Here is a 25231-nt window from a genome sequence, read left to right as displayed (position 1 = left end):
CTGCTGAATTTTTTTTTTTTTTTTTTTACCAGGAATTCCACACCCAGCACGAATACACACACACACACACATGCAAACACACATGGGAAACAGTGATTTGCTGTTCGCCAATGAACTCAAACTCAAGAAAACAGACATGTATTCCCTTAAAATCAGCCATCGGTCAGATCGTTCCACCGTCAAGCCAGTTACTGTTCAACAGCTCAATCAAGACACCAGACAGAGCTATTTTTTCATTAATTAATATATTTTCTGCATTAAAGTTAACATAGTTTTCTTTTGTGCCACCCTTTAATTTTTCAGTAAGTATTTGATATTTTGTTATATTCAGACATGAGTAAATTTAAGACTGTCTCTTGCAATAAATATCATAAAATAATAGAGCTTCACATAATAAATATTTTTTACAACAAAAAATGTTTTAACAGACATTTTTCTTTTAAAAAATAGCCAGAATTCCTCTTATGGATTTTGAGCATACAATTTACACACCAAAAAAAAAAAAAAAAAAAAAAAACATGGGAAAATGCCACAGAATGTGTATGAAGAGTTCAGGTGGGTAGAAGGAGAGAAACATATCCAAGTGGGAGAAAATACTATGAGATGGATGTGCTTTCATTAATGCAACATGAGCATAGGACCCACGGTTTTAGTGTGGTAGCAACCAATAATTCAAACATACCTGCTTGCTATGAATACCAGGTAACAGCTACATAATTGCCCTATAGAAGATCGTCCTTCACAGATTTGGTGAGAGGCGGCTCCCCACTGGGCACACAGACCCAGAGGAGACCGCCTATCTAAAACGGAAGAAAAACTTTTTCATATATATAAAAAAAAAATAGTGTTAATGAGGAGCTGAGGATAGACATAGAAACAGTTAAGGCAAACACTGGTCTGTAAAAACATGGTCCTGATCCAGAAAAAATAAAAATAATCGAGTGGTTTTCGTTACTCCTTTGCTTAGCTCCGTAGGGTTCCGCAGTGAGGAGGGGAGGCGGGTGGGAGGTGCTTAGAATGTTTGATAAACATTAATTTGTGACTATCATCATCATTATCATTGTCATCATAAGATCCATATCAAGAGTCTCCCGCACACACGCAATCACAAACACACAGGGGCAATCAGGAAGGTTTTTCCTGGGTCTGTGGGTCCCAGCTCTCCAGTTTGCAATAGACAGTGTTGGAGTTCTTGCAGCGACAGCCGGGCCTGTTAACCCGGTCGTAGCAGCCCTGGCACGCCTTCAGACACCCCTTGACAGGTGGGTAGCATAGCAGACAGGGGAAAAGTACCGACATTAATCCCATGCACAGGAAACGAGAGCAGCAGTGGGAACGTGACAGCGAGCAGGGGTGGTCAGCACACGAGTCCCCCTCATCGTCATTGGAGCAGTGGTAGAAGATGCCCTTAACCAGGCACATGCACGTGCCGTGCTCCAGTGCGCTCTCTGCAGAGCACAGGCACTGGCCATTGCATGCCAGACATGAAGGCAGGCTCCTGGGAGCCGTGCAGTCACTGCACTTGCACTTCCCACAGCGCTCACAGATGAACTGGTGCCCAGCAGCAGCCACCACCCCGTTGCCACTGCCAGAAAAGTCTGATTTCCCTTTGTCCTGGGGCTTGAGTGGAGCCTCTAGTGGAGGCTGGTGGAAGTGAGGTCCCTGCTGGGGCTGTAAAAGGGCCTTGGGCTTGGGCTGAGTCCGAACAGGCCGCTCCGCACGGTGGTGGTGCTGTAAGCTAATGCCAGGCCTGGTGGGGGGTGAGCGTGCCAAGAGTCCCTGCTCAGAGGAGGCACTGCTGTTGCTCCCTGAACTGGCAGCACTTCCTGTGCTAGTGGAGCGGCTGAGCCCCGGTGCCCGTGACCCGGCGTACTGCTGTCCCCCAGCCACGACCACCACGCCGCCCCCGACATGATGGTGGTGACCTGATGGCCGGTGCTCATAATTGTTGTTCACATTGACGAGGATGACCTCGTGAGTCCTCTCCTGCTTATCTTGAGGCCTGGGGGCCATGCGGGGCACAGGGGGCCTCCGTACCACCGAGGGCCCCTCAGTGTACTCGTTGCTGGAGCGGATGGCCTTGATTTGGTCCAGGGAGAGAATGGCGGCATGCTGGAGCTCCCGCTCGTAATCCGACCTCTGCCGGCTCTCCAGGGAAGGCTGCTGGATCACCACTAATGAACCGCCGGGGCCATGTTGACTTTGGAGCTCCATCTGGGGGGATCACCACTTCCGACATTCACCGTAGACTTGGCATGCATCGGAAAACCTGCCAGAGGGGGGAAGAGAGGCCGGGGAGAGACAAAGGAGAGGCAGGGAAGGAGGAGACATGATCAGAGGGAGCCAAAACATGGCATAGCTGGCAAACAAACACTGTCCTGATGGGAGAGGGATGAACACGATTCCCAAGCAAATTCATCTTAAAACCAAACAGTGTCATATCAATATCATCATTCCTTCACAATAACATGATAACCATTCTGCAGAAGCAACGTTTCAACACTGATTGTTACTGAAAGTGAAGTAAGCAGTGTGTCATCTAATATCTGAGGTGTATTTAAAGTTAATCCAGACTTGCTGTTTTCGTCCTGTCATCATGACAATATGTCACTTCTGATCCCGTTAAATGAGGCAACCCGGGAAAAAAAAGTTGACTATTAACAAGACTTTTTGTACCTTCCTCCCCAATACGCACACATCTAAACTTCAGTAGGCCCTACAAATACTTCCCCTCCTCATTTACATTTGTATGACTAGTTAACATTTAAATGCACCGCGGCGACGAAATGAGGACACGATCCAAGGGAACTAAATGAGCTGCCTCACTTAGTATTCTATTACTACACCAAAAAGGATTTCAGGGAAATAGGGACAAAAGTAGTGCAAAAAAAAAACTAAGGTCAGACCAAGTTCCGACAAAATACAGACTTGTTGAAAAACGAACCGGGCGCTTTAAAGTCGTCGCACTAAAACTTCAGCTCACGCTACAGCAAGACGCAGGTTTCTGAAGTTTATTTGAGACAATTAGTCTAATACAGACCTATGTGTTTAAACCACAAACACCATCAGGAATTTTGGGTTTAAGCCTTCGGGGATGTTGTGAAGCAACGCCGACCTGCACGAGGCCAAAACCTCCACAACCTGCAAAAACATAAAGCCTGGCTCCTCCGTGAAAACACACGTCAAACCTCACGGGCAGAAACACTTCAGTCAAAGCCTAAACGACCGATTTTGCAGCTTTTGCGCTCTGCAAACAAACAAAAACGTATTATTTTTAAAAGTCTAAGCGTCAAAGGGCGAACCATAAATAGGATTATCCGCACAGAGCGCGTTCAAATGAGAAGACGTCGTGCGCAGCAATAAAAGCAGGATCCTATAAAACCCACAGAGCCGGAGATCAAGAGACATTAGAGGACGCATCCAAATAGACGGGGAAAAACTTATGAATGAAAACAACCGCCGTGGGGGAGGGGTGTTTGTTACAGCACAACCACGGGAGGACACAGGCATGGAAATCTATCAACTTCGTCAACTAATCGCGATGAATTTAACCCACTGCGGGTGTTTTTTCGCTGCCAAACGCACAGAAAATAAGACGGGACGTTTTAAGCATTGTGCACCAGTGCAACAAAACATTTATTTCGCTACAGCGGCGCACGTTAGGTCGGTATGTACGCTACTATCGGGCAGCAAATACCGTAAAACCAAAATAAAATGCGTAAAACAAGAGTAAAAGAATATACGTACCTATATGCAACCATCCATAACGTCGAATCCATCAACCAAACAGCCTACCAAAACTCCATCCAAAAGGAAGGGGCAATGTCCATATGTAGACTATAAGGTATAATGCATAACATTCACGTTAATCCAAGTGCGAGTGTATCCCTTTGCGTTATTCCCTTTTCTTGGTTGGTTTAACGAAAAGTTCAGCGTGGGTTACGCATGCATTCGTCCCAGGATAAAACACAGTAAATCCACCGTGGAGCTGTGATGGAGGAGGGAGGGAGGAAAGGCACCCGGAGAACTGCTGCGCACTTGGAGGCCGATGTCTTTCAAGACAACCCAGTTATGGAAGTCCCGTATGAATTGTTGTAAAATAAAAAAATTAAATAAAAGCAGCGCAAAAAAAAACGTCTCGGAGAAATAAAATCGAAGACGTAAATCCAAGAGTTTCTCCTCTTCGTGCTTCTGCAGGGAGTTGAGTTTGAGTTCTGGCTGTTACTTATTGTCGCGCGGAATCTGCGCTCTTCTGCAAAAAGCGTCTCGTGTCGCAGACGGCGGTGCGCTCTCTCCAGCTCTGCGGGCCTGTTCAGCACTGAATGAATGGGAACGCAGGGCTCAGTGTTTGCTCGACAAGCCAACTCCCATTGGCCATTCACTCCACTGAAAAAGGATACATCGCATCCGCTCCTGATTCATTGGGCAGATGTAGAAGGCCGGGCGATAGAGATGTGTGCAGTAGTTAAGGTGGAACGGCTTTTTATGTCGCGTTGGCTCGATGAGGGGGCTCAGGGAAGAAAAAAAACACTACTAGTTTCCGTTCTTGTGGGTTATGAATAATGATGTGAATAAGGTTTAATGTGACTAAAAGTAGGCCTATTGTAATAAACGCGGCATTCAGGCTATTTATATTCCCACACATACGGAACAAAAAGAAAAATAAATAACCCTCTCAATAGATTAACTCTTTTTAAATCATTTTTTTCTGCTTCTAAAATATAAACAGAAATGCCATATTGGTCCATATAAAAGATAAGCAATTATAGGCACTAAAAGTATATTGCTGCTACTAATACACTAATGGTATAATAGTTAAGAGCATTTTGATATAAATATGTTGGTCAAAAGAAACTATATTTGATTGATACGTATAAACTATCTAATAAACTGAAAAACTGACGCTTTTAAGCGGGAAATGAAGGCTGCTAAACATAAATGCACAAAATATATTTAAAGGAGGAGTTCAGAGACTTTTTAACATGATAAGATCAGGTCTTTTAATATAATGTCAGTAATCTCTGTGATAGTCTTTAGCACTGAATAACTGACAGCCACGTATATTCATTTATCATTAGAATAATTTAAGTTAGCTTAGACTTCATTAAAAGTCCCCCACTTGTGCTCAAACCCCACGCTGGAAACGAGGGTCTGTACAGACAAAAAGTGTGTGAATTTTAGACAACTCAGAGAGGAAACATCAACAGGATGTCTTTCCTCCTCTCTGGAATGCTCCCATTACGAATGTACGCATGTCATCGGAGGAAATGAGATGAGTGGTGATGAGTCTGCAGCCTGCATGAATCTCTGATGTGGCCACTTTCGCATCATTTGATGAGTTTCACGGGCAGAATTTTTGCATGGGATAAGGTGGTGCTGGTGATGGTGGTGGTGGTTGGGGGGGGGGGGGGGGGGGGGGTTATTCCCAGACCACCTTAAGAAAAACGCAGCCCTGCAGCCAGGGGAAAGACTCTCCCCCTCACTGCTGCCGCCCCCCTCCTCTCTGTTCCTGACTGTCTGGTTTGATTGGTGTCGCGGATGCGCTACATCCGGATCCATGAGAAAAGGAAGTTCAATACAAAGTCAATTTATCCTATTCAAATGGAAAAATCAATAGATGAATGACCCTCAGTGCCATTTCGGGTCAGCAAATGCTTAAAAAAAGAATGCGAAAAAAGCCCCGCTAGAGTTAACGGACTGTTAAAGCGACTCTGTGGCGCAGTAACGAATGAAGTGTTTTTTAAGATGGATGTTAAAATTCAGCTTCTCGGTGATAAAGCCAATCCTGGTAGACCGACAGATGGCCGCCTAGATCCCTGCTCTTAGTGGTCGGAAGTGCGGACGGAAATCTCACGATTACAGCAATTAGCTGATTTTCCATGGATGGATGTGATGAATATACCAGCCGCGGTTGTTTTTCTCCCCCTGGATATGGAGCAGCAGTTCCACAAACGAGGGGTTTAGAAACCATCTGAGGTCCTCGAAGGGGGTCCTAAGGTCCTCACACAGAAGCCTAATTCCACTATTTAAATCCACATATATGTATATGTAATCTAATTAGAGGGTTCAATCTCTCCAGTTGTAGTATAATCAGTTGTAAAACTTTTTTTTTTTTTTGTTTACCAACTAATGGTTTATTGCAATATTTTCAAATATGGGCCTGAATTCTAATTCTGTCTCTCTCTTTCATTTAATAACGTGTGATTTGACTGAGCAGTTATGCATACCCCATGTGGAACATGTTTTTCTGAAGAGCCACAAATATTTTTAACTAACAGAAATCACAAAGTGGCACGGAGAACATGCAGAAAAGACAGATTCTGTGTGGATATGCAGGTGAAAGCTGAGCTAAAACAGACCAACGCGAGGGAAGAGTTTAAATCCAGTCAAAACCTGTTCCCAGCTAACTTAAGGTTTGCACTGAGACAGAACACATTTAACATCGTCAGCTGGGATTTACACGGTTTTAACTAAAATCTGTGTATTTTACAGACTTTTCTCAGCAGAATAATTCTGCTATAAACTCAGTATCAGAAATCTTTTCAGTATCACCAGTGCTTATCAGCTTATTCAGGACTTTTCCCTGTTATGGTCTTTTGCAATGAAAAAGACAAAGCCACCATAGACAATGAATGCATAAATAATGCATTTAATACATTATCTATATTTTATAGGATTAAACATGACACTTCAGCTCATTTTTTCAAAACCAAAAAATAAAAAATACTGTCCTGCTGAACTGTGGAGTGTTTTGAAACTTACAGTTCCAAGAACAGCCAAGATTTTAACAAGCATTTTCGGGAAACAAATTTTCTATTTGGCATGACAGTCAGTGGACTGAAAACCAGTTACCACATTTGTTTTCTAGTAGCTATAAAATAAAAACTTGAACAATAGTTGCATAACTTGGCACAGTAGTTTCAAAAGAGAAATCCTTCCTTATGCCAAAATCAGCATCTACCAGAATTCAGCTGGGAGTTGTGTCAGTTTCTTATCATGTTATTAACTTGTCCAGCGAATTGGGGAAGTTGAAAAAACCTCTACTTATCCAATAATATTAGAATTACAAAGAGTAAAATGTTCCTTAGTTTTGAATTGTGCTTAGCAGTGTGGTCAGAAAAAGCACAGGCCGCTGTGTTGCTGCTGATAGCTGATATATGACTGGATGAGAGAATCGGGGATCCGGGGCTTCACAGTGTTCAGGGCACTTTCAAAGTGTCTGGCCTCAATGTGCTGAGCTTTGATGTCCTCTTGTAGGGCCAGGAGGGCAGCCTCTCTGCATACTGCTGTTATCTGGGACAGGAAACAGACACAGATATTCAGCTGTCAGGCAGAGTGGTCCATCCAGTGAACACCACTGACGTACATGAGCCGCCACAGTTAGAGGTGGATTGACTTCAGTGATAGACTGTCGAGCATAGATGTGCTACGGTAACAGAGAAGCACTTTATGTGTCTCTGTCTAAGAAATATCTTTATCTTATAAACATCAAAAGCCATGCAAGGCAGAGAGAGACAAACACAAACCCAACTGTATATAATCTCTGATAACCTCTGGTATCTGTACTGCAGAGACCCACGAGGCCAAAATCCATAATAACCGACTGTCCCACAGTTTCACTGCAGTGGGAACAGGTCAGCATGTGATCCTCTCCAGAGGAAACAACATTTTAAACTGAATCAGCCTCTTTGTTTTCTCAGTATGTTCTAAGGCAGGTGATAAGAGGAAAACTTGAATCACAATTTGCACTGTAGTACAACTTAAATATTGAAGATATTAAATTCCTTAGTATCCTTGATTAAATCCCTCAGGCCACGGAAAGATAGCAAACAGTAACAGATGATTAAAAAATCTATTGTTAGAAGCAGAAGAGTTTTGTTGCAAGGTAAGAGAATGTATAGTAAGAGGACTGCTGGATGCTTTGGAGAAGACAATAAGCTAAATTACAATGACAAATGCAGTTACTGAAAACATAGAGAATTTTCACGTCATATAAAACTTAGGTGCACCAAGCCTTGAAAATGACAATCATCATATAAAATCTAATGGTAAAATGGTGGGCTGTTTACAAGATGGATGGATAAGAGTATGCTGAAATTTAGTTTCGCAAACATTTGTCAGAGGCTCTGGGGATAAAACATGTAGTTCAGTTATTTAACTTGAAAACTTTAGTACTTTAAACACTGGAGGTCATTTTAAAATTTGCTAAACTGCATTTTTGAGCGAGCTTTAGGATTTACAATGCTTGCCTCCTCCTGCAATGTAAGAATATGTAGGTAGAAAAACTGTGGTTTCCTGGCTCTGCCCTGTAAGATTTAACATAACTAATAGGATTATTTCTGCCTCCGGAGCAGCTATTTTAACGAGAAATGTCTGTTTAACCAACATTTCTGATCTGCCATGTCTAAAGTACAAATACAGAAGTCCTCCTACAGCCTCTTTACTACAGGACTGATGGAATTATGCAACGGCTGACACGGAGGAGTGCTGCAGGTGACCTTTCGGAGAGATTCTGCACACGCCAGAGGAGTGACTCACTTCCGAATCGGTGGTGATGGCTGATGAAGGCCAGGCACCAGCAGTGCCAGTCTCCTCCCTTTCTAGAAGCACAGCTTTGTTCTGAGCCAGGGCAGCTTACACACCTTCCTCCAACAAGAGCTTTGCAGGAAACTATTCGCTTCTACAGCCACTGATAACGTCTGGTGGGAGGTTAGTGGGACATGCAGTCATGTGATGCAGCAGAGCTGTAGAATATTGACCAGTGAGAGTTTGCATGCAGAGCAATGTGGGTCCAAGGAAATTGTTCACTGGCCTGAAACACTGATGGTCACTGCCCTTCCCTCTACAGCTCCAGTGTGTGGCACGCTGTGTGACATGCAAGCTGATACTACATACTCACATGCACAGACTGCAGCAGAACAGTTTACAACTATGATGCTGACGACTATCCTGTCAACGAAAGCATGAGGAGCCCGAGAAACTGTGCATTTACATTAATGGGCCAAGCAAGTTGCTTGTTAGCATCTAAACAAAGGTAAACAAAGTTCATCATTCAATAACTTTAAAATATATCTCCACATTTTAATAAAAACACCAACGTGACGTCATCCTAAACAGACAGACTTAGTGGAGACGGGAAAAAGCACAGCAGGCGTTGTCAACTGTTAAAGCACATGGCGTTTTTCAAGGCTAGAGAGAAAAACGAGGGGAGATAGTTGAATGTGCTCTGGCCCAGCGAGCATGCACGGCTCAGGACAGGTGCTTTGCAGATGTCAGGATGTGAGGCCTATTTTCCCCCTTCTTCTTCTTCTGTTTCAAGCCAGTGAGCAACATGATTTAGGCAGGGTAAACACACGGGGCTGGGTTAATTTTGTATGAGGGTTTCCCATCATTCAAGTCATTTAGGCCTGTCAGTAATAATGATGAAAAACAATGAGGCCATGTATCCCGGTTCCCTGTTTACAAACGGCATGAGGGCGAGCGAGCAGAGGAAAGGAGTTAGCGAGAGAGAGCGAGAGGGATGCCACATGTTGAACAATGTGATTTAGTGTGTTGTTTCCAAGCAACATCCATAAACAGGAACAGACAAATGCAGCACAATCAAACTGTAATTTCTTATTTACGCTGAATCTTGACGTACAGGACACGTTAGGCTCCTTGTGCCTCGATCTCATGATTCAACAGTTAATAATTATTTGGTTGTTTACTTCCACAGCACCCCCTGGGTTTATTAAAAAAGGGGGAAAAAAAATGTCTGGAGCTGTGCGCGCACACACAGGCCCCCACATTCATGCTCGCTGGGTTTATGAGCTGGTCTGAGAAGCCGATCAACAAGCCAGTGTTTCCCGCTGTGTGTTTGCCCGTACAGGCCTTGAAAAAAACATAAAGCCACAAAGGCAAACAGGGCGAGCGAAAGAGCCAGTTTGTTTGTAAACGTGAAGGCATTCCTCGGCCGGAGCCAAAAGTCCAGCGCCGAGCCCCCTCCTGCACCACCTTGATACCCCCCCCCCCCCCCAAAGCAATCTACAACCCCCTAAAGATGGGCCCCCCGTGCTTCTGAGAAGGAAAAAGAGGAGGAAGGAAGGAGAAAACTGCAAATGCACAGAAATTAGAAGTGTGTGTGTGTTGGGGGGGTATTCGGTGGCGAAGAGTGCTGAATTGTGGCAGGCCAAATAAATTATAGATCGCTCTCTCTCTTTTTTTAATTTTATTGCAATGCAGACTTTATTTTTCATTCCCTTCATAAATTATGTCAGCAATCACTTAAATATATGGAGAGGGCTAAGCTGATGCATTGCAGTGGCTGCTCTCTGGTGATGTGGGCGAGCTCAGAGTTCCTGGAGGTGGCACGTAGCCAGTCGTACAGGCAAAGCAAACGAAAAAAAAAAAAAAGGAAAAAAAAGAAAAAAGCAGCAATCATCAAGAACCTCTCAGTTTGGAGACAGGCAGAAACTTGCTGACTCAAGATGACCCAAAAGTCAGCCTGATACTGAGTCAAGAGAGAGGTTTTGATGACGAAGCAAAAAACGGTACAGTAAGCTCTTCCACTGCAGCTGGTTCAGGTTAAACAGTAATGCCTGTGACAAACTAATAAAATAGTCACTGAATCATGGTCTTCAATCTGTTCATTCAGCAGATGTTTGCTGATGATACAAACATTCTTGGTGACCCCCAACTCCTCACACTGCAAATCTTCAGCATAATTCAGAGCCGAGTCAGGCTGGGTTCAAATGAAATTCAGTCTAGTCAGGTCTGCTAGCGTCTCGAGTCGGTGTGTAAATATGTCTGATATCAGAATATATTCCAGTAGGCTCCAACCAGTTCACTATTGGTGGCTACTGAGACCAATGGGGAAGCAGGGAGGCTTGCATTAATTAATGTTAATTATTTTGTCTTATGTCCTGTCTTTAAGCTTTGAGCTTAAAGCCGCTTTGTATATCGTTGCCACCACAAGCAGAACTGTCGGGAATCCTTGTGTCAGTCATTCCACCTTAATAAAATGTCAGCAGAGCATCTGAAACCGCAGAGCTTTTAAATGGGTCGCTGGAAAAGTGATAGATACTGGATTGGAGTGCCCACCACATCCTTGTTTCCACATATTCCTCTAATGACAAGTTTCCCCTGGTGCCCCCCCCGGTCATAACCAGGCTTCACATGCATGAACATACAAACACATACACATATTCTTAAACACAAAAATGTTTGCAAGGACATTTGTGTCACTGAAAAAAAGAACACAGGCAGTTTATCATTACTCTTCAGTGTTGCTGTCAATAAGAGTCAAATGCTGTGGTGAGAGTGGTTAGACGAGGGGGGGGTCAGACTACCATAATGACATGCTTGGTGGAGACTGGCAGTCACATTTACCTCCACTGTCTGTTGATCATTTCATACAGACAGGAAAAGTCATTTAAATCTCCTTTTGATCTTCAAGTGGACCAAAGATTTTCCTAAAATTCCTAAAGAACGAGAATGAGACAGGAAGAAAGTGATCCGAGGCCGAATTCATTAAGAAAGTTTCAATATGGGACTTGTTCAGTGCCAGGAAGCTTCACAGGAAAGACGTGCCGAGTGTAACAGTTTAGTAATAAGCCATTAAATTACTAACAACGCACTAATGTTTGTTTTAAAAATAATTTATCAACAATTAGTAAAAAAAAAAAATAGATGATAAAACATGCTTTATTAGAAGGTGGTACCAAGCTTTGTATTAGTGTCTGATTTAAAATGCTGGTACTGTGACAGAAGAAGGCAGAGGATTTCAGTCAGTGAAGCCATTTTAATGGGGTTATGACATGAGGACGGGCACGTGCAGCGCTCAGGGCTGCAGGCCCTCGCTCGCCTCCAGCAATTAGGGTGCCACAGCATGAGACTCTGGATACAACAGTGGCCTTTATGCTCTATTGGTCACCGCACTGCACTTCCCTCTGTAGCCACAACTGCACCCTATATCATGCTGTTTCAGTGCACACAGCTATACCATGCTGGATATATATATATATATATATATATATATATATATATATATATATATATATATTTATATACTGTATGTAGAGTGATATATTACAGCCCAACCAGCACTGTATGTGAGGTCCTGTTGTCCTTGTAAGATAAGACAACAAGAAACTTTAATGACCCCAGAGAGGAAATTAGGCCATTGTAGCAGCAAATGGTAACGAGATACAGCAAAGAATAACAGAATATAAATAAGAACATAGCAAAGTGGGGGTTGCATAAACATACCTGACCCTTTTAAGCACCAGAACATGGCAAGCAAAAATATATGAGCGGAATAAAAAGTCACGAGTATCAACATTTAGATGGAGATGCTGAAAAGCGACTAATAATTTCAAGAACTGGATCTGAAAATGTGCAGCTTAAAAATGGACACATATGTAAAATACCTAAGAAATAAAGGGTGAACAAGGTCATAACACATCGTATGAAGTGTGAAAATATGACTTAACAGGTCCACAGAAGGCCACACAGAGTACAGCGACTGTGTACAAGTGCAGTGTAAACAAGAATAGAAAACTTGTACCGTATGACACATCATCAAAAAAAACATCAAAATAGCAAAAAACTCATCCTGCACTGCTGCGTGTTCAGGTGTTCATGTCACAAACACACTCTGTACACATACAAATGTAAGCACACACACTCAGGTAAAAAACCTCAAAGCGTTCAGTGACACTCCAAAAAGCTTTACATGCCTCCTGCAAGTTTGTAGCTAAATAACTATGCAATTCTATATTTTTCCTCACAGTATTTCCCTGGAGAAGGTGAGAAGGGGCGCATGCCATGAGACAACCTGTTCAGCGTGACGAAAATAAACCCTTCTGGAGAGGTGGAGTGGGTGAAAAAAAGAAAAAAAAAAAGCTTGCGACTGCTGGCAGTGCATACCAGCGTTCTCAGGTCAAATCTGTCTGGTGTACTTTTCGCTTCCTACTTCAACAAAGGCGCTCAGTGAGTGTATCAGACGCCCTTAATGAAGGGCTTGTTAGCTGGGCTACCGGCAGCAGATCCACTGTGTGTTTACTATCAATCCACCCTTGTGTCTACAGCGGGCTACATCCAGTCCTCCCCACCTCCCTCCCGCCTCACCCCTCCCTCACACACAAACGGTCACATTTACAGGAGCAAGCCCCAACCTCCTCCCCCATCACTCACCCCCCTCCTCACCTCCCACAAAACCTCTCCTCCATCAATCCACAAGTTCTGCACACATACTTTACAGTGTGCAGACACACACTCTCTCAACACACTGCACTTGCTCATATAATATATAATACACTAATCGGGCATGTGCACACACACATACTGTATGTAACACACTGTGCTCACCTCACGGGCACACACAGATATGGTCAACAGACCATTGCACAAACACATACATAAAAAAAAAAATCAAGCTACACAACTATGTGTAGCCACACAGACAGTACATGCACAGGGACAAATGCATGTACACACAGACACACACACACTTACATATAGAACATATACGTACAGGCTGCAAGCAAACATGTCGAGTCTTTCATGGGGAAGTCTTGTACATAGCAAACACAAGCATGTTTGCTTAATGAACATTTAAATGTTTAACCCTTCGAAGTCACAGCTCACAGTAACAACTTCTTCTCTTATTTTATGATTTACTGATCAGTCACAATGTAAAATCTGAGGATACGTGAACTGTGAGTCCAATCAGTAAATTTAACTGTGTATGGAAGTTTAAGTGTATATGCAGATGCAAAGTGCACAATCCCACACACACAAACTGTTGGATAGATGATGTGTGATGCCAGAGACATTGGCTCTAAGAGAGCTGCTCTTATGCAAATCCCTCAACCACACCACAGTATGACCAGCACCACCCTAACCCCTTTGCTGGAAAAGAAAATGAAATTAAAAAAAAAAAAAAAGGAGGCACGCTGCATCCAATTTTCAGAGAGGAAATTAAATAATATATAAATCAAACGACATCGGGGGTGCAGAGCCCAAACTCTCAACCAGAAATAAAATGTTTCATCCTCCAAAAAGGCAAAGAGGAAGTGTCTGCAGTGACATGCCTCCGCCAAGAGAAACAAGGCCTGACCACAGCTCCATGTGAAACCTATTTAAGATTACAAGGCGAGAGAGAGAGAGAGCGAGAGAGCGAGAGCGAGAGAGAGAGAGAGAGAGAGAGAGAGAGAGAGAGAGAGAAAGAGAGAGAGGGGGTTAAAGAGAGGGAGGTGAGGTTAAGCATGGAGGGAGCAGAGTCACGTGGGGAGAAAGGGGGAGAACGGAAACATGGCACATGATCATAAATAGAGTGGAGCGTGTGTGTGTGTGTGTGTGTGTGTGTGTGAGCTGCAGATGAACGTGCACATGCTTGTGCTCGAAGCAGAGGAATTTAGATTCCTTAGAAAGCTCTGATGATGAACGTGTGATTGCGTGGGCTTCTCCTCACCATATGTTACAGCTGGGACAACAGACATGAGAGGAAGATATTACACACGAGTATTAACACAGACAGAAACCATGTCGGGCTGAAGAAATGATCTCCAACTTTAATATGCCATTACATTAAGCTCACAGTGCTCTTTATATACAAGCAACTGCTTGGCTGCTTGTTACAGACGCTAGTAACTGTTAATGTCTCGACTTCGGCAGAATCTTAAATGAGTTTCCAGAGATCTTTGCTGTTGTTAGTATTTATGACCATATTTATGTGTATTACATTGATGCAAATGTTTGTTTAAAAAAAATCATTGTTGAGGTATTTGTCAGCTATGGTTCACACGAGTACATTTAAGCATACATTTAAACAAAACGTCTACGGCAGGTCTCACTTTCTGACAGCTAATTGTGTCCTTTCCATTTTTGTGAATGCTCTGATAAACGCTCAAACATCACTCTGCCTTCTCATTTTAACTGTGATCAACTCAGTTATGCCATGGTGTAAAATAAATATGGTGCAACTGAACATTGTGGTGAGTTTCATGTGAAATCGACTGGTAACAACATGGCAGTTAGTGCTGACTTTACACTCACAACACAACTTAGTATCAAAGTCACAGCAAACTGGTGCAACAGATCAAAATTTACAAACTTATCAAAATAATCTACAAAAGATGCTTCTTTGGTTCCACCCACTGAGGCTGAGGGCAAACCATAACATATCTGCTATCCATGTGTAATAAGATAAGACATCTGCCTTTAGGAGATGATTCTATTAGCTACAAGTCTAATCTGTGACCTGTAAAATATGCAGGCTGCTGTGCATAGTCAAATGCTGTGACAGTAAAGGCTCAAAGTGAGGCATGTTTTCTAGCCACGCAGGAAATGTTTGTCATGAAAGTGGAAGACGCTCTCATGTAGCGTGACTCACTGCTAATGTAAGTAAAGTCACAGGGTGATTTTCAGTGTGGAAACCTCCTACAAAAGCTGTCTAATAACTTCCATGTCAGATGATTAAGAGTGATCATCTCAGGCCCAAACCCACCTTATGTTTTGGAAAGACCTACGTGGGATAGCACCTGTGTTGGGGCTACACAGTGTTAAGGTTGTGTGTGTGTGTGTGTGTGTGTGTGTGTGTGTGTGTGTGTGTGTGTAGGGGAGTATAGCTGGGCCTTGCCTTTAAGGGCATATTTGTCCTCGCCCCTTAATCAGACGAATGAAAGCTGCACATTCTCCCTGGACTTGGGAAGGTAGGGATGGCATATTTACCAAACACACCCACACTGACGTGACCTGGAGACTCAGTATGTGTGTGTGTGTGTGTGTGTGTGTGTGTAAGTGATGTGTGTGCGTTTGTTAATGTCAAGGTAGGTAAAACCCCACCTGTGTGATGTGTTCCACAGAAATGCTCTTTTTCCTGTTTCCTCCATCTTTCATAACATACACAGTACCTTCATACATGCAGCGACCGTTCACACGCATCAGTAAAGCAAGTACAAACAACACAAACATACAACACAGATAAACATTTCTGATTTTCAGCCACTACAGTTCAAGTTAAATTGACTCAAAACCTGGAGGCACAAGGAAATGACACAACTTTGCTTAAAAAGTTGGATTTGTACAAAAATGGGATACAGATCTCTCTTTGCTCAGTTTTTTTTTTTTTTTTTTTTATTTATTCATTTTTTAACCCAGACATTTTTTCTGCACAGAAAGATTGCTGTTTGGTTTTCCAATTGGAATTTTTCAAAACTTTAAGCAGCAAAAATAATAAAAGAAATCGTTTCCTTTCACCTTCATTGTTTCAGAAGTGGATATTTAAAAAAAAAAGGTTTTAACATTCTGGATCTAAAAACTGTTGCTATTTTCATCCAGTCTTTCATGAGTGTAGATGAAAAAATAAATAATCGACACTGACGTAATGGTGCATCCTTGTCACTATGACTCCCTCTTGGCTCTACCTCCCTTTTCTAGCTTCATTAGCTACTTTTAGGTTGTTTTACTGTGCCCTTTCTTTCCTCTCTCTCTCTCTCTCCATGATTTGGTGTCTTTCTCTTCACCCCTTTCTCTCTCTTCCTCTGTCCCTTCCTACCTTTCAACTCTTCCTTTCTTGCTCAATTTCCTTCTTTTTTTGGCTTTTGCTACCCACCTTCTGTCTTCTTGCACGGCCAAGGGAAACAGCACAACTAGTACGTTTGACGACTCATATTTCCAAGGAAAAATTCAATTTGTGTTCACCATGTACTCGCACATAAACCACAGCGAAGGCTTTATATGTAGAAAAAGTCAAATTAGGGCAGATTGGAGCCATTTCCTTCTCAGCCATCGCTGGCCTTTTGCAAGTCACCGCAGCTTGCTGGCTGAAGCGGTGAGGGAAATGTTTTCTTTTTTAACCTTTACTTAACCTGCAGTGTCGACTAAGAACAACATATTCACAATGACAAGAGGCAAAAGGCCTGCTGGAGGGGAAGTGAGGCGAGGTGTTTCACAGTCACTCAGAGTTACAGAGGTGTGAAAGGCTTTTTCCTCGCAGCCTTTGTTGAGCTGTTGACTGTGTTTTCCATGTCGACTATGTTTTTCTGAGTGGTGGCGAGACCGTTTCTGTGGTCAGCTGTGTAGAAAATAAAAAACACGCACACACACACTCACACAGAAGACTAGAGGTTAAACCATATTTTGGAAAATCACTGCCAACTTCAGACCTCGTCAGACACGCATTCCACCAAAGCTGACATGTTTATTCGATGATGATTACAGATCTTTTTCCTCCTAGAGTCCTAGATTGATGGCATATCTCAGACTTGTACATTGTGTAATGTCACTATTATTCAAACAGCAACATGTTTTGTTGATGCATTTTTTGTGCCTGTGTCCTTGGTGATAAAAATCTTTGCAACAACAAATACCGGGTCATAAATCAGACAGACGACACACAGAGCCAGAGGAGGAACAGCCACAACCACAACAGGTGTTAAGAGGAAACCATTTGTCTTCCTGTGAGGGTGGTTTTTGCTCGGTGTGTGTGTGTGCGTCATGGTGGTGGTGTGTTTGTGTGTGTCATTATACGAGGTCTTATTTGTGATCAAACTCCTTTTATGTCTTAATTGTTGAAAACAAGCTCCTGCAAATCCAGTGTTTTTGCTCAGGCTTCTGTTTTAAAATGTGGGATTTAACAAAAAAAATCGAAGCATCATTATAAAACCGCTTTTGTGTCCTTCAACTGATGCAAAAATGCACCACAGCTTCATCAAGTCACAACTCAACATGTTGACTTTGTTGACAAGGAGCTGCAGAGCTGCTGGGTAATCTAGGAAAGGGGAATATTGAGCATCGCAGGCAGCACATTGACGCCAAGACAGACTGTTGATCTGCCTGATTCGTATGTCCTGCATTGGAACAGACTTGCTCCTGCCAGTGTGAAAAAAAAAAAAAACAAGTTAAGAAAACAATTGCACCAGTGAGCTTGAATGGCTGTCAGCCAAGCATCTCAGACACCTGGGCTCAGACCAAAAAGCTCTCCCCCTGTTGGAGGGAAAGGACTATGGAGGTCGCGAGTCTGTCAAAGGCATCTGTGACTGAACACCAAGATATTCTGATACACCTCAACGCTGCAGCTTGAGGTTTTATTAAAATGCCTCGACAACCACCTCCCCCTTTTCTATAGAGATGGATGTTATGGATGGACTGCAACACAGTGAAGTCTCGCAGGAGGGGCACAGGGCAGGGTTGGCACTGTCAGCTGTCGTCACCTCTACGTGTTCTGCATCTGAGCAGCAACTTCCTGTTCTGTCCATTCTGTGTTCGTGCAGAGAAATCCTGATTTCTTTGAGAACAACTTGTCAAGATCTGCTAAGTGCACTTTGCTGTGGTGTTTTTGCACTGCACTTCCTGGAGGTCAGCTGTCAATCAAACATCGCAGGGAGATCTGTAAGTTGGAGTTTCAGTAAGTTGTATAGTCAGTGACTATCATTACTTGTTTTAATGACTCAGTTCCTTTCCTGTTTATCCCTAACAAAATGCACAGCGGAAAAGATGTCAGTCCTGCGCGTCTGAAGATTTTTCCAGGGAAAGAAGACCGAACAGCAAACGGAAATTTTTTCTTCCACGGTGTATACGTTCAAACATCAGCAAAAGAAGAGAGCAGAAAAATAAACGGTTACTTTTAATTAAAATAGCAGATGATTACTCGGTGGTGAGGCACATTTTCTTATCGCTTGTTTCTCTGTGCAAAAGACAAACAAACTGAACCAAACTTTTCTCAGGGAGACATTTTTCTATTACCCTGGTCAACGCACTGAATCACTATTTTTCTTTACTTCATTATTCTTTCTTTACAACAACCTATTCAGAAGATAATGTAAAGTTTAGTTGCTGCAGATGCCACCAGAAGACTAATGTGATCAACACAGGTGTGTGTGAATGTAACCGGGAACTGATATTTTACTTTTTTTTCTTGGCTTAGGTTTTTCCTGTCGATGAAATGATTCAGTGTGCAGTTACTTTTTGATCCTTCATTTTATAATTTGTATGTTTTTTGAACTTACAAATTATTTATTCATTCCTACATTCTGTAATATTAAGCTTTACACTTTTAATCAGCCCCATCCAACCAAGACAAACAAAAAAAAGATAACTTAAGAAAACTAAAAAGTGACTGAAAATCTAAAAGGGACCCTGATGAGTTTAATTTGTTTGGAGCCATAAGAATCTCTGAAGAAGGAGAAATCTCCCCTAGACAGGATCTGTACGTAGCCAAAGATTACAAAATGTAAGATTCGTATTGACAGTAGATTAAAAAGAAACAATGCAAAATTTGCCATTGACTTAGTTTAGCTAAATAAGGATTACACAAACTTTTTCAGAGTTTTAGAGCTGCATAAGAATCAGGGATGATTAGCATCTGTATAGTTATTTTATTTTCTACCAAAATTTATGTTTAAAAAAATAGCAAGAACCCTGAGGTTGGAATCAAATCCCTTGATATCTAAAGTAAAAAAAAAAGTGTCGTATCAAAACCTGAGAGGGTTTCAGCTTTTCAGCAAGGCCACAAACAAGGCCTGGAACTGACTCAGTGCTTGTGACAGGGAGCAATAAATCCTCCAGGTCTTTGCTTGTCAGAACTTGATCATAAATAGAAAAAAAAACACAGAAGTTGAGTAGCATCACACCTTCCTTCAGGTGCGAGTTAAGCCCTTCTTCTTCTTCGTGACAACACTGCGATTACAGTATCAAATGTTGCTTCTGTTTGGAGGAGTGATGGCAGAGGTGAGGAGGGAGAGCCGGCAGCAATTTTCTGGGCTGAGTGTGAGTTAAAGGTGTGTGTGTGTGTGTGTGTGTGGTGTCAGTGAAGGGTTTAGTGGGAAGGTGAGGGTTGGGAAACCAGATGTCACTGCGGGCAGGTAGGAAGACAGGTGATTTTAACAAGCTTCTAGCTCCGAGCTGACAACAACTGCGTCCTCCTTCGTGACCCCCCCCCACCTTCTCCTCCTCCTCTTCCTCCCTGATCCTGCCTCCCTCTCCACTCAAACAAGTCTGAAATCCCAGGAATGTAATTAAAGTCAAAGCTTCGGGTAGTCAGACTGAAAAGTGCTCAATGCACCCATTTGTGCGTTGCCTCCTCAGTCATGCACAGAATGCTCTGACTGTAAACACCTGAGTAATCAACCCCTCTGTCGCCAAATTACAAAAAAAAAGAAAAGAAATAGTAATAAATTATAAATAAAACTGCAGAATTCAAGGTAACACTAGTGTAAAGGTTAGAGAAGCCATCTAACCGAGGGACCAGGTGACAGGTTTGATCCCTGTACCAACAGAACAAATCTGGGCGGGGAAGTGGCTCAACTTCAGCTTGAGCTGTTGTTTCGACTGTTCTCATTTCAGTGACCAACAGATGACCAGCTGCAGGCCATCGATCACCCGTCATTTCTTATCACACAATCAGTTTGGTTAAAACTTTACACAGCGAAGGAAAACTGGATGTAAAGAATATTAAGTATGGATTCAAATTTAACAGGCTGGATTTGAACTATGGCAGCTTTTCATAAGGACGTGATGCTGCAATAGAGAAGACCCTGACCAAATTTGTTTCAGCTTCAAGGTGAGACCAGCTGGAGTTGACAGAAAAAATTGTCACTGCAACCGCAAAGCCTCCGTACGACGACGGAGAGAGATGGGGAATGCAAGCTAAGGATGTGAGAACAGTCAGAAGCGAGAGGGAGCGAGTCGGCGACAGTGTGCTGTAAATGATATGAAAAGTGAAACTGCACACTGCTCCGTGGCCTGCAGCTTCAATAAGCATCTTGCTGTTGATTTACGAGACACCCCCTTCATCCAGCTCGCCCCCTGGCAGCGAGAGCCTGACGCGCGGCTGACCGATGCTCGTCGGCTGCAGCTCACCCAGCTGCCTACTGCATTACCAGTTAGCATGCCAAGTCAAACATAATGGCTCAGTGCTCTGTCACACAGAGGTGGAGACGTTCAGCTACTCTCAATGTCCACACCAACGCAATAGCATTCATTCCTCCCAGTTATATAAGTACTTAACCCCGCCAGAGGATATATGGCATAATATATGACTGTCTAATGCTGCCTTAAGCTTGTTTTATTAAAGTAACAAGGTAAACAAATACAACAACAGCATTTTCCTGTAAGTGATATTCTCATCTTCATCATCATCTATTACTGTCATTCTGTACATTATATCTCAGCAGCTTTGTGTATCATTTTCTGAATGCATTTTCGACGTTTTGGGATTTCATTGTTTTATATTGTTGATTTATTTGTTTGGTTTGCTGTTTAAGCTTAAAGCTCAAGACTAGAAGATTTATACATATACAGTACATGTACATACATAAAAGTAAAGATGGGTCTATTATTTTATTTAATGCATACCATCCACAAATTACCTGTTGTTTATTTATCAAAGGGGTGAAAATGTTATTTAAAAGTTCATAATCCAAAAGTTTGGGTGAAAAGTTGATTTAATTTTAAAATTGGCTAATTGGTAAAAAAAAAAAAAAAAAAAAAAGAAAGAAAAGAAGAGAAAAGAAAATGGGAAAAATGAGGAGCCTTAAACATACAAGTGACATGGTGCAAATGCAAGAGACTTGATGTTAAAACCTGAAACTTTGTGTCTGCAGAGCGAGTAAAAGATGTGACCAATCAACATTCACATGCAGTGTGTTTGGACATTCGCTTGTTTATTTACTTGTTGATTTGTTGCATTTTTCCCTTGGTGCTCTTTTCTTGTAAACACAGCATTATCTTCAGTACTGTGTGGCTCTGTTTTCTGTATCCTGTTTGCTCTCAAACTTCCCCTCAGTGATCAGGGGAGTTTAAAGTTTCACCTCATCTAATTTGATCTATAGTGTTGGTATGTAAAATATAATACGTACACAGGTGAGACCTGGCTTTTTTTCCCACCTCTGAACTCTTATCAGCATGACTGTGGCATGTCTTTGAATTTTTGTGGGGTTTTGAGAACTCAATGGCAAGTGACTGCAAACCTCCATTCCACAGATGAGACACTATACCAGAAACCCCGATGTCAAACACAACACCCGATAGCGGGGGATTGGTTTCTTTCTGCATACCTCCTCCAGGTGTACGCCTGCTTTAGGCTGCTTTTTGGGTGGGGGCTGCCTAGTCAGGAATCAAGGAGAGAGCGTGTACTTTCAGGATATGAGCAGGCCCTATAGATTACCTCAAACTGCCCCCGAGAAGATAATAATGTCAAAAGAAAAGATGGAAACACCTCAACACCACGCTGTCCTGATCAGACTTGATTTAAAAACTGATAAACAGTTTTCAGAACTTGCTGACAGAAAGGTTGGTACATCTGCATGTGTGTGAAACTAATGAAAGAAACACATCACAGATTCATCTGTACACAGCAGTACTCACAAACATGTCGCACAAAAAGCATGACTGGGACAACAATGAAATCTGTGTTTTCATAGCCTGCCAAGGCACGTTTGTGTCTGAATCGTTTAAAAATGGCTGTTTTCTGAGCCTGTCAGAAGACCAGCATGACATCTATATCATGTCCGTGACCCCTGAAGTGTAAATATAAAGAGGGGATTTACATCCAGGGGAAAAGATGTACTGTACATCTTATGGAAATGTTTTTTTCTTTCTGTCGAATGGCGTAGGAACTACGAGTCACGTTGAAGGTCAAAGACAAACACGATTTCTCTGACAAAAACAAGACAGAGATAGAGAGAGCCAGACCCTGTACAGAAAACTCTCAAAACTCTTATAGTCTGCAACATAATGCAGTAAATACTGGACACAGACTAAAACAAGCTTAAAGTGGGTATATGAGCTTATTGGGCGAAAAGGTGAAGTGTTTTTTCCAAGACTGAGGCACCATTTCTTATGATTTCTCAGGGGTTTTTTTGTGTCCTGGAAGACAGCAGCACTTTCTCTGCTCAAGACAATGTGAATCACGCGGCAGACGAATGCAGAGAGACAAATCTGTCACACAAAGAAGTGTTTGTACGATTACTCCCAGTCCACTGTGAGATCACGAGGGCGCTCTGTGACACAGTACAGACACGACATCATGGAAAAGCACAGTAACATCTCTCTGCAATGCAGGCTACACTCGCAGTTTCTTTTTTTTGGGGGGGGGGGGGGGTCAGCTGTAGTCAAAAGGTAAAGACATGCAGGGTGAATGAAGGGTTCTGATTCCAGTCTGAATCCTTGGTCTACACACCATTTGCACTGAACATTTTCTGTCTACTTTCCAGTTGACTACATGGTTCTCAAAGTAATATCCCTAAATCTGCTGTGGGGAAGTTAGATCGACTGCAATCAGACCAAAACAGACACAGCACAGCAAATACATTTTCTGTTAAAAACAGATTATAGTTGGACTTGGGGCAGACGAGTGCACAATTATTAAGAAAATGACTTTTGGCAGTAGAAACTTCTTATCTTTGTGTGTTGCATTTGCTAGTTTATTAGTCTGTAGTGGTCAATTTCATGCTAGTTTCGAGAAATCTTTTGTTTATCCCAGTACAAAAGTGTTTACACTACTTACTAATGTGGACACGGTGTAAAATAGGCAGAGTCATTCACTGATTTTTGGCAGCTACAGTGAGTGAAAGTAGAATTCTGAATGAAGATCTTCGTTCTCCTGTAAACTCCTTTTATGATTTAGACGTCACACAGTCATCTTTAAATTCACAAATCTCTCTATGCTGACACCTCTCTTTCATTTTAGGGAAACAAGTTTTTGCCTCCCGTATTTTATGGTTCTGTCACAGTCACTACTGGTTCAGGGTCATAAATTATTCAAAGAAAACTTAACTCACCTCCGCTCCAGAATATTTATTTGTCCGAGTCACCAGCTCATCAAGAGACACATTTTGGGCCACAGGCATGTTACGGAACTGGAGAGAAAATATTTCCCATCGGGTTGGAGCATCTGGAAGAGGCACATAGACGATTCGGTCGAGGCGACCTGGACGCATCAGAGCCTGTGGGATGGAAAGAAGACAGTCAGCGTCTGATTTACCATCGTATTTCAAAATACTGTTACAGACGAGTCTGTCAAGTTGAGGCTTACACATCAATACTGATCATCAGTGAAATGTTCTTTGGCTAGATGTGGGTAACACATGTAAAATTCAGTGGAGTTTCTTTGTTTCATGTCTTTTCCAGCACATTTTTTTGCACATGATCACTTCGGCGTCACAGAAATGCTCTCAGGACACCATGACGCTGACCTCTGACCTCCTCACTGCTTACTTTCTATGGTGGAGATCTAGGAACTGAAGCTTACTCCTCTTTAGACAGCACCATGAAGCAAATGCCTAAAATGCAAACTGTGAAATTTTAGTTTTCCACTTCTTGCAGCCAGCGTGGAGTCAGTGTTGACGTTATCTGATAAACCCTCCACTTCCTACAGATCACATCCCTGTGACCCCAAAACAGTCCTTGAGTACCCAAAGCCGCCGCTGTCTCGCTTGTCAGACGTCATTAAGTGGCAGGCGCCTCTCAAACACAGACAAGCAGACGGACAGACAAATTTGTCTGTCTCCATTCACTCTCCTCAGCCAGGCCGTGACAAGCTGGGCTATGGTATAGTATTGTTTGGTTTGGGTTGCGTGCCTGTTTGACCAGCCAACTAGTTGAAGAACAGCTGGATTTGAAAATAACAAACTGCATTTCACTCACTGCGAATTAGCCGTTAATTTCAGCAATGGAATGAAGCATCAACAGAAAAACAAACATCAACTGGAACTGACAGTTTCCTTGTTATTGTTCTTCCAAGACTCAGTGAGGCCTGGTTGCAAAGACAGTGGAGTCCCTGGCTTTGGGCCAGGCAGGCCACAGCGGGGCCTAAACCCCGGACGAGGCCGGAGACAAACGCAGACGTAAGCCATGCAGGAGGTCACGTCAGGAGTGATCAGTGAAGGCTGGAGGGACCAGACCAGCGGCCTTTGAACTCTTGTTTGCATAGTCATCACTGCTATTCCTGCTAATCTATATGTGCAACGTATCCGTCAAGTCTGACAATCTCCTTATGTCTTTTATACACTGAAAATAGACTATGAACATTTGAAGTACATCATTGTGTTTGCTTGATGGGTAGAATGGGACAGTCTGCAAGATGATAAGTGATTCATCAAGCAGAAATGCCAAACATTTGCTTGTGCCAGCTTTTCAAAGTATTAATAATCTATAGGAAGATGACATGCTGCTCTGTTTTATACCTTTGTAAACTGAATCTCAATGAATTGCTTGTCGGACACAAAAGCAATTTAATGATGGCAGCTTG

The 25231-nt window shown here is 42.6% G+C and overlaps 2 protein-coding genes across 2 annotated transcripts in view; both read right to left on the bottom strand.

Annotated features, from left to right (window-relative positions):
* Positions 1-226: 226 nt before the first annotated feature.
* spry1 (sprouty homolog 1, antagonist of FGF signaling (Drosophila)) lies at positions 227-4350 on the bottom strand. Its single transcript, XM_041048563.1, has 2 exons — positions 3748-4350; positions 227-2269 (listed from the first exon to the last, which is right to left on the bottom strand). Exon 2 carries the CDS (start codon positions 2212-2214, stop codon positions 1126-1128), a length of 1089 nt encoding a protein of 362 aa, XP_040904497.1. The 5' UTR covers positions 2215-2269; positions 3748-4350; the 3' UTR covers positions 227-1125.
* Positions 4351-6633: 2283 nt separating this feature from the next.
* spata5 (spermatogenesis associated 5) overlaps positions 6634-25231 on the bottom strand; it is a 93427-nt gene continuing 74829 nt past the window's right edge. The window contains exons 16-17 of the mRNA XM_041049009.1: positions 23763-23927; positions 6634-7293 (exon numbers count right to left, since the gene is read on the bottom strand). Of these exons, the coding sequence (XP_040904943.1) occupies positions 7114-7293; positions 23763-23927 (345 nt within the window). The 3' untranslated portion in view covers positions 6634-7113. The remainder of the gene's footprint in view (positions 7294-23762; positions 23928-25231) is intronic.

The sequence above is a fragment of the Toxotes jaculatrix genome, chromosome 10, assembly GCF_017976425.1.
Source record: "Toxotes jaculatrix isolate fToxJac2 chromosome 10, fToxJac2.pri, whole genome shotgun sequence".
Classification (NCBI taxonomy): domain Eukaryota; kingdom Metazoa; phylum Chordata; class Actinopteri; family Toxotidae; genus Toxotes; species Toxotes jaculatrix.
This window is presented reverse-complemented; position numbering and strand designations above follow the sequence as displayed.

Bases quoted from the DNA above. Each gene is read 5' to 3' on its own strand.
- spry1 (XM_041048563.1), bottom strand. From the start codon at position 2,214: ATGGAGCTCCAAAGTCAACATGGCCCCGGCGGTTCATTAGTGGTGATC.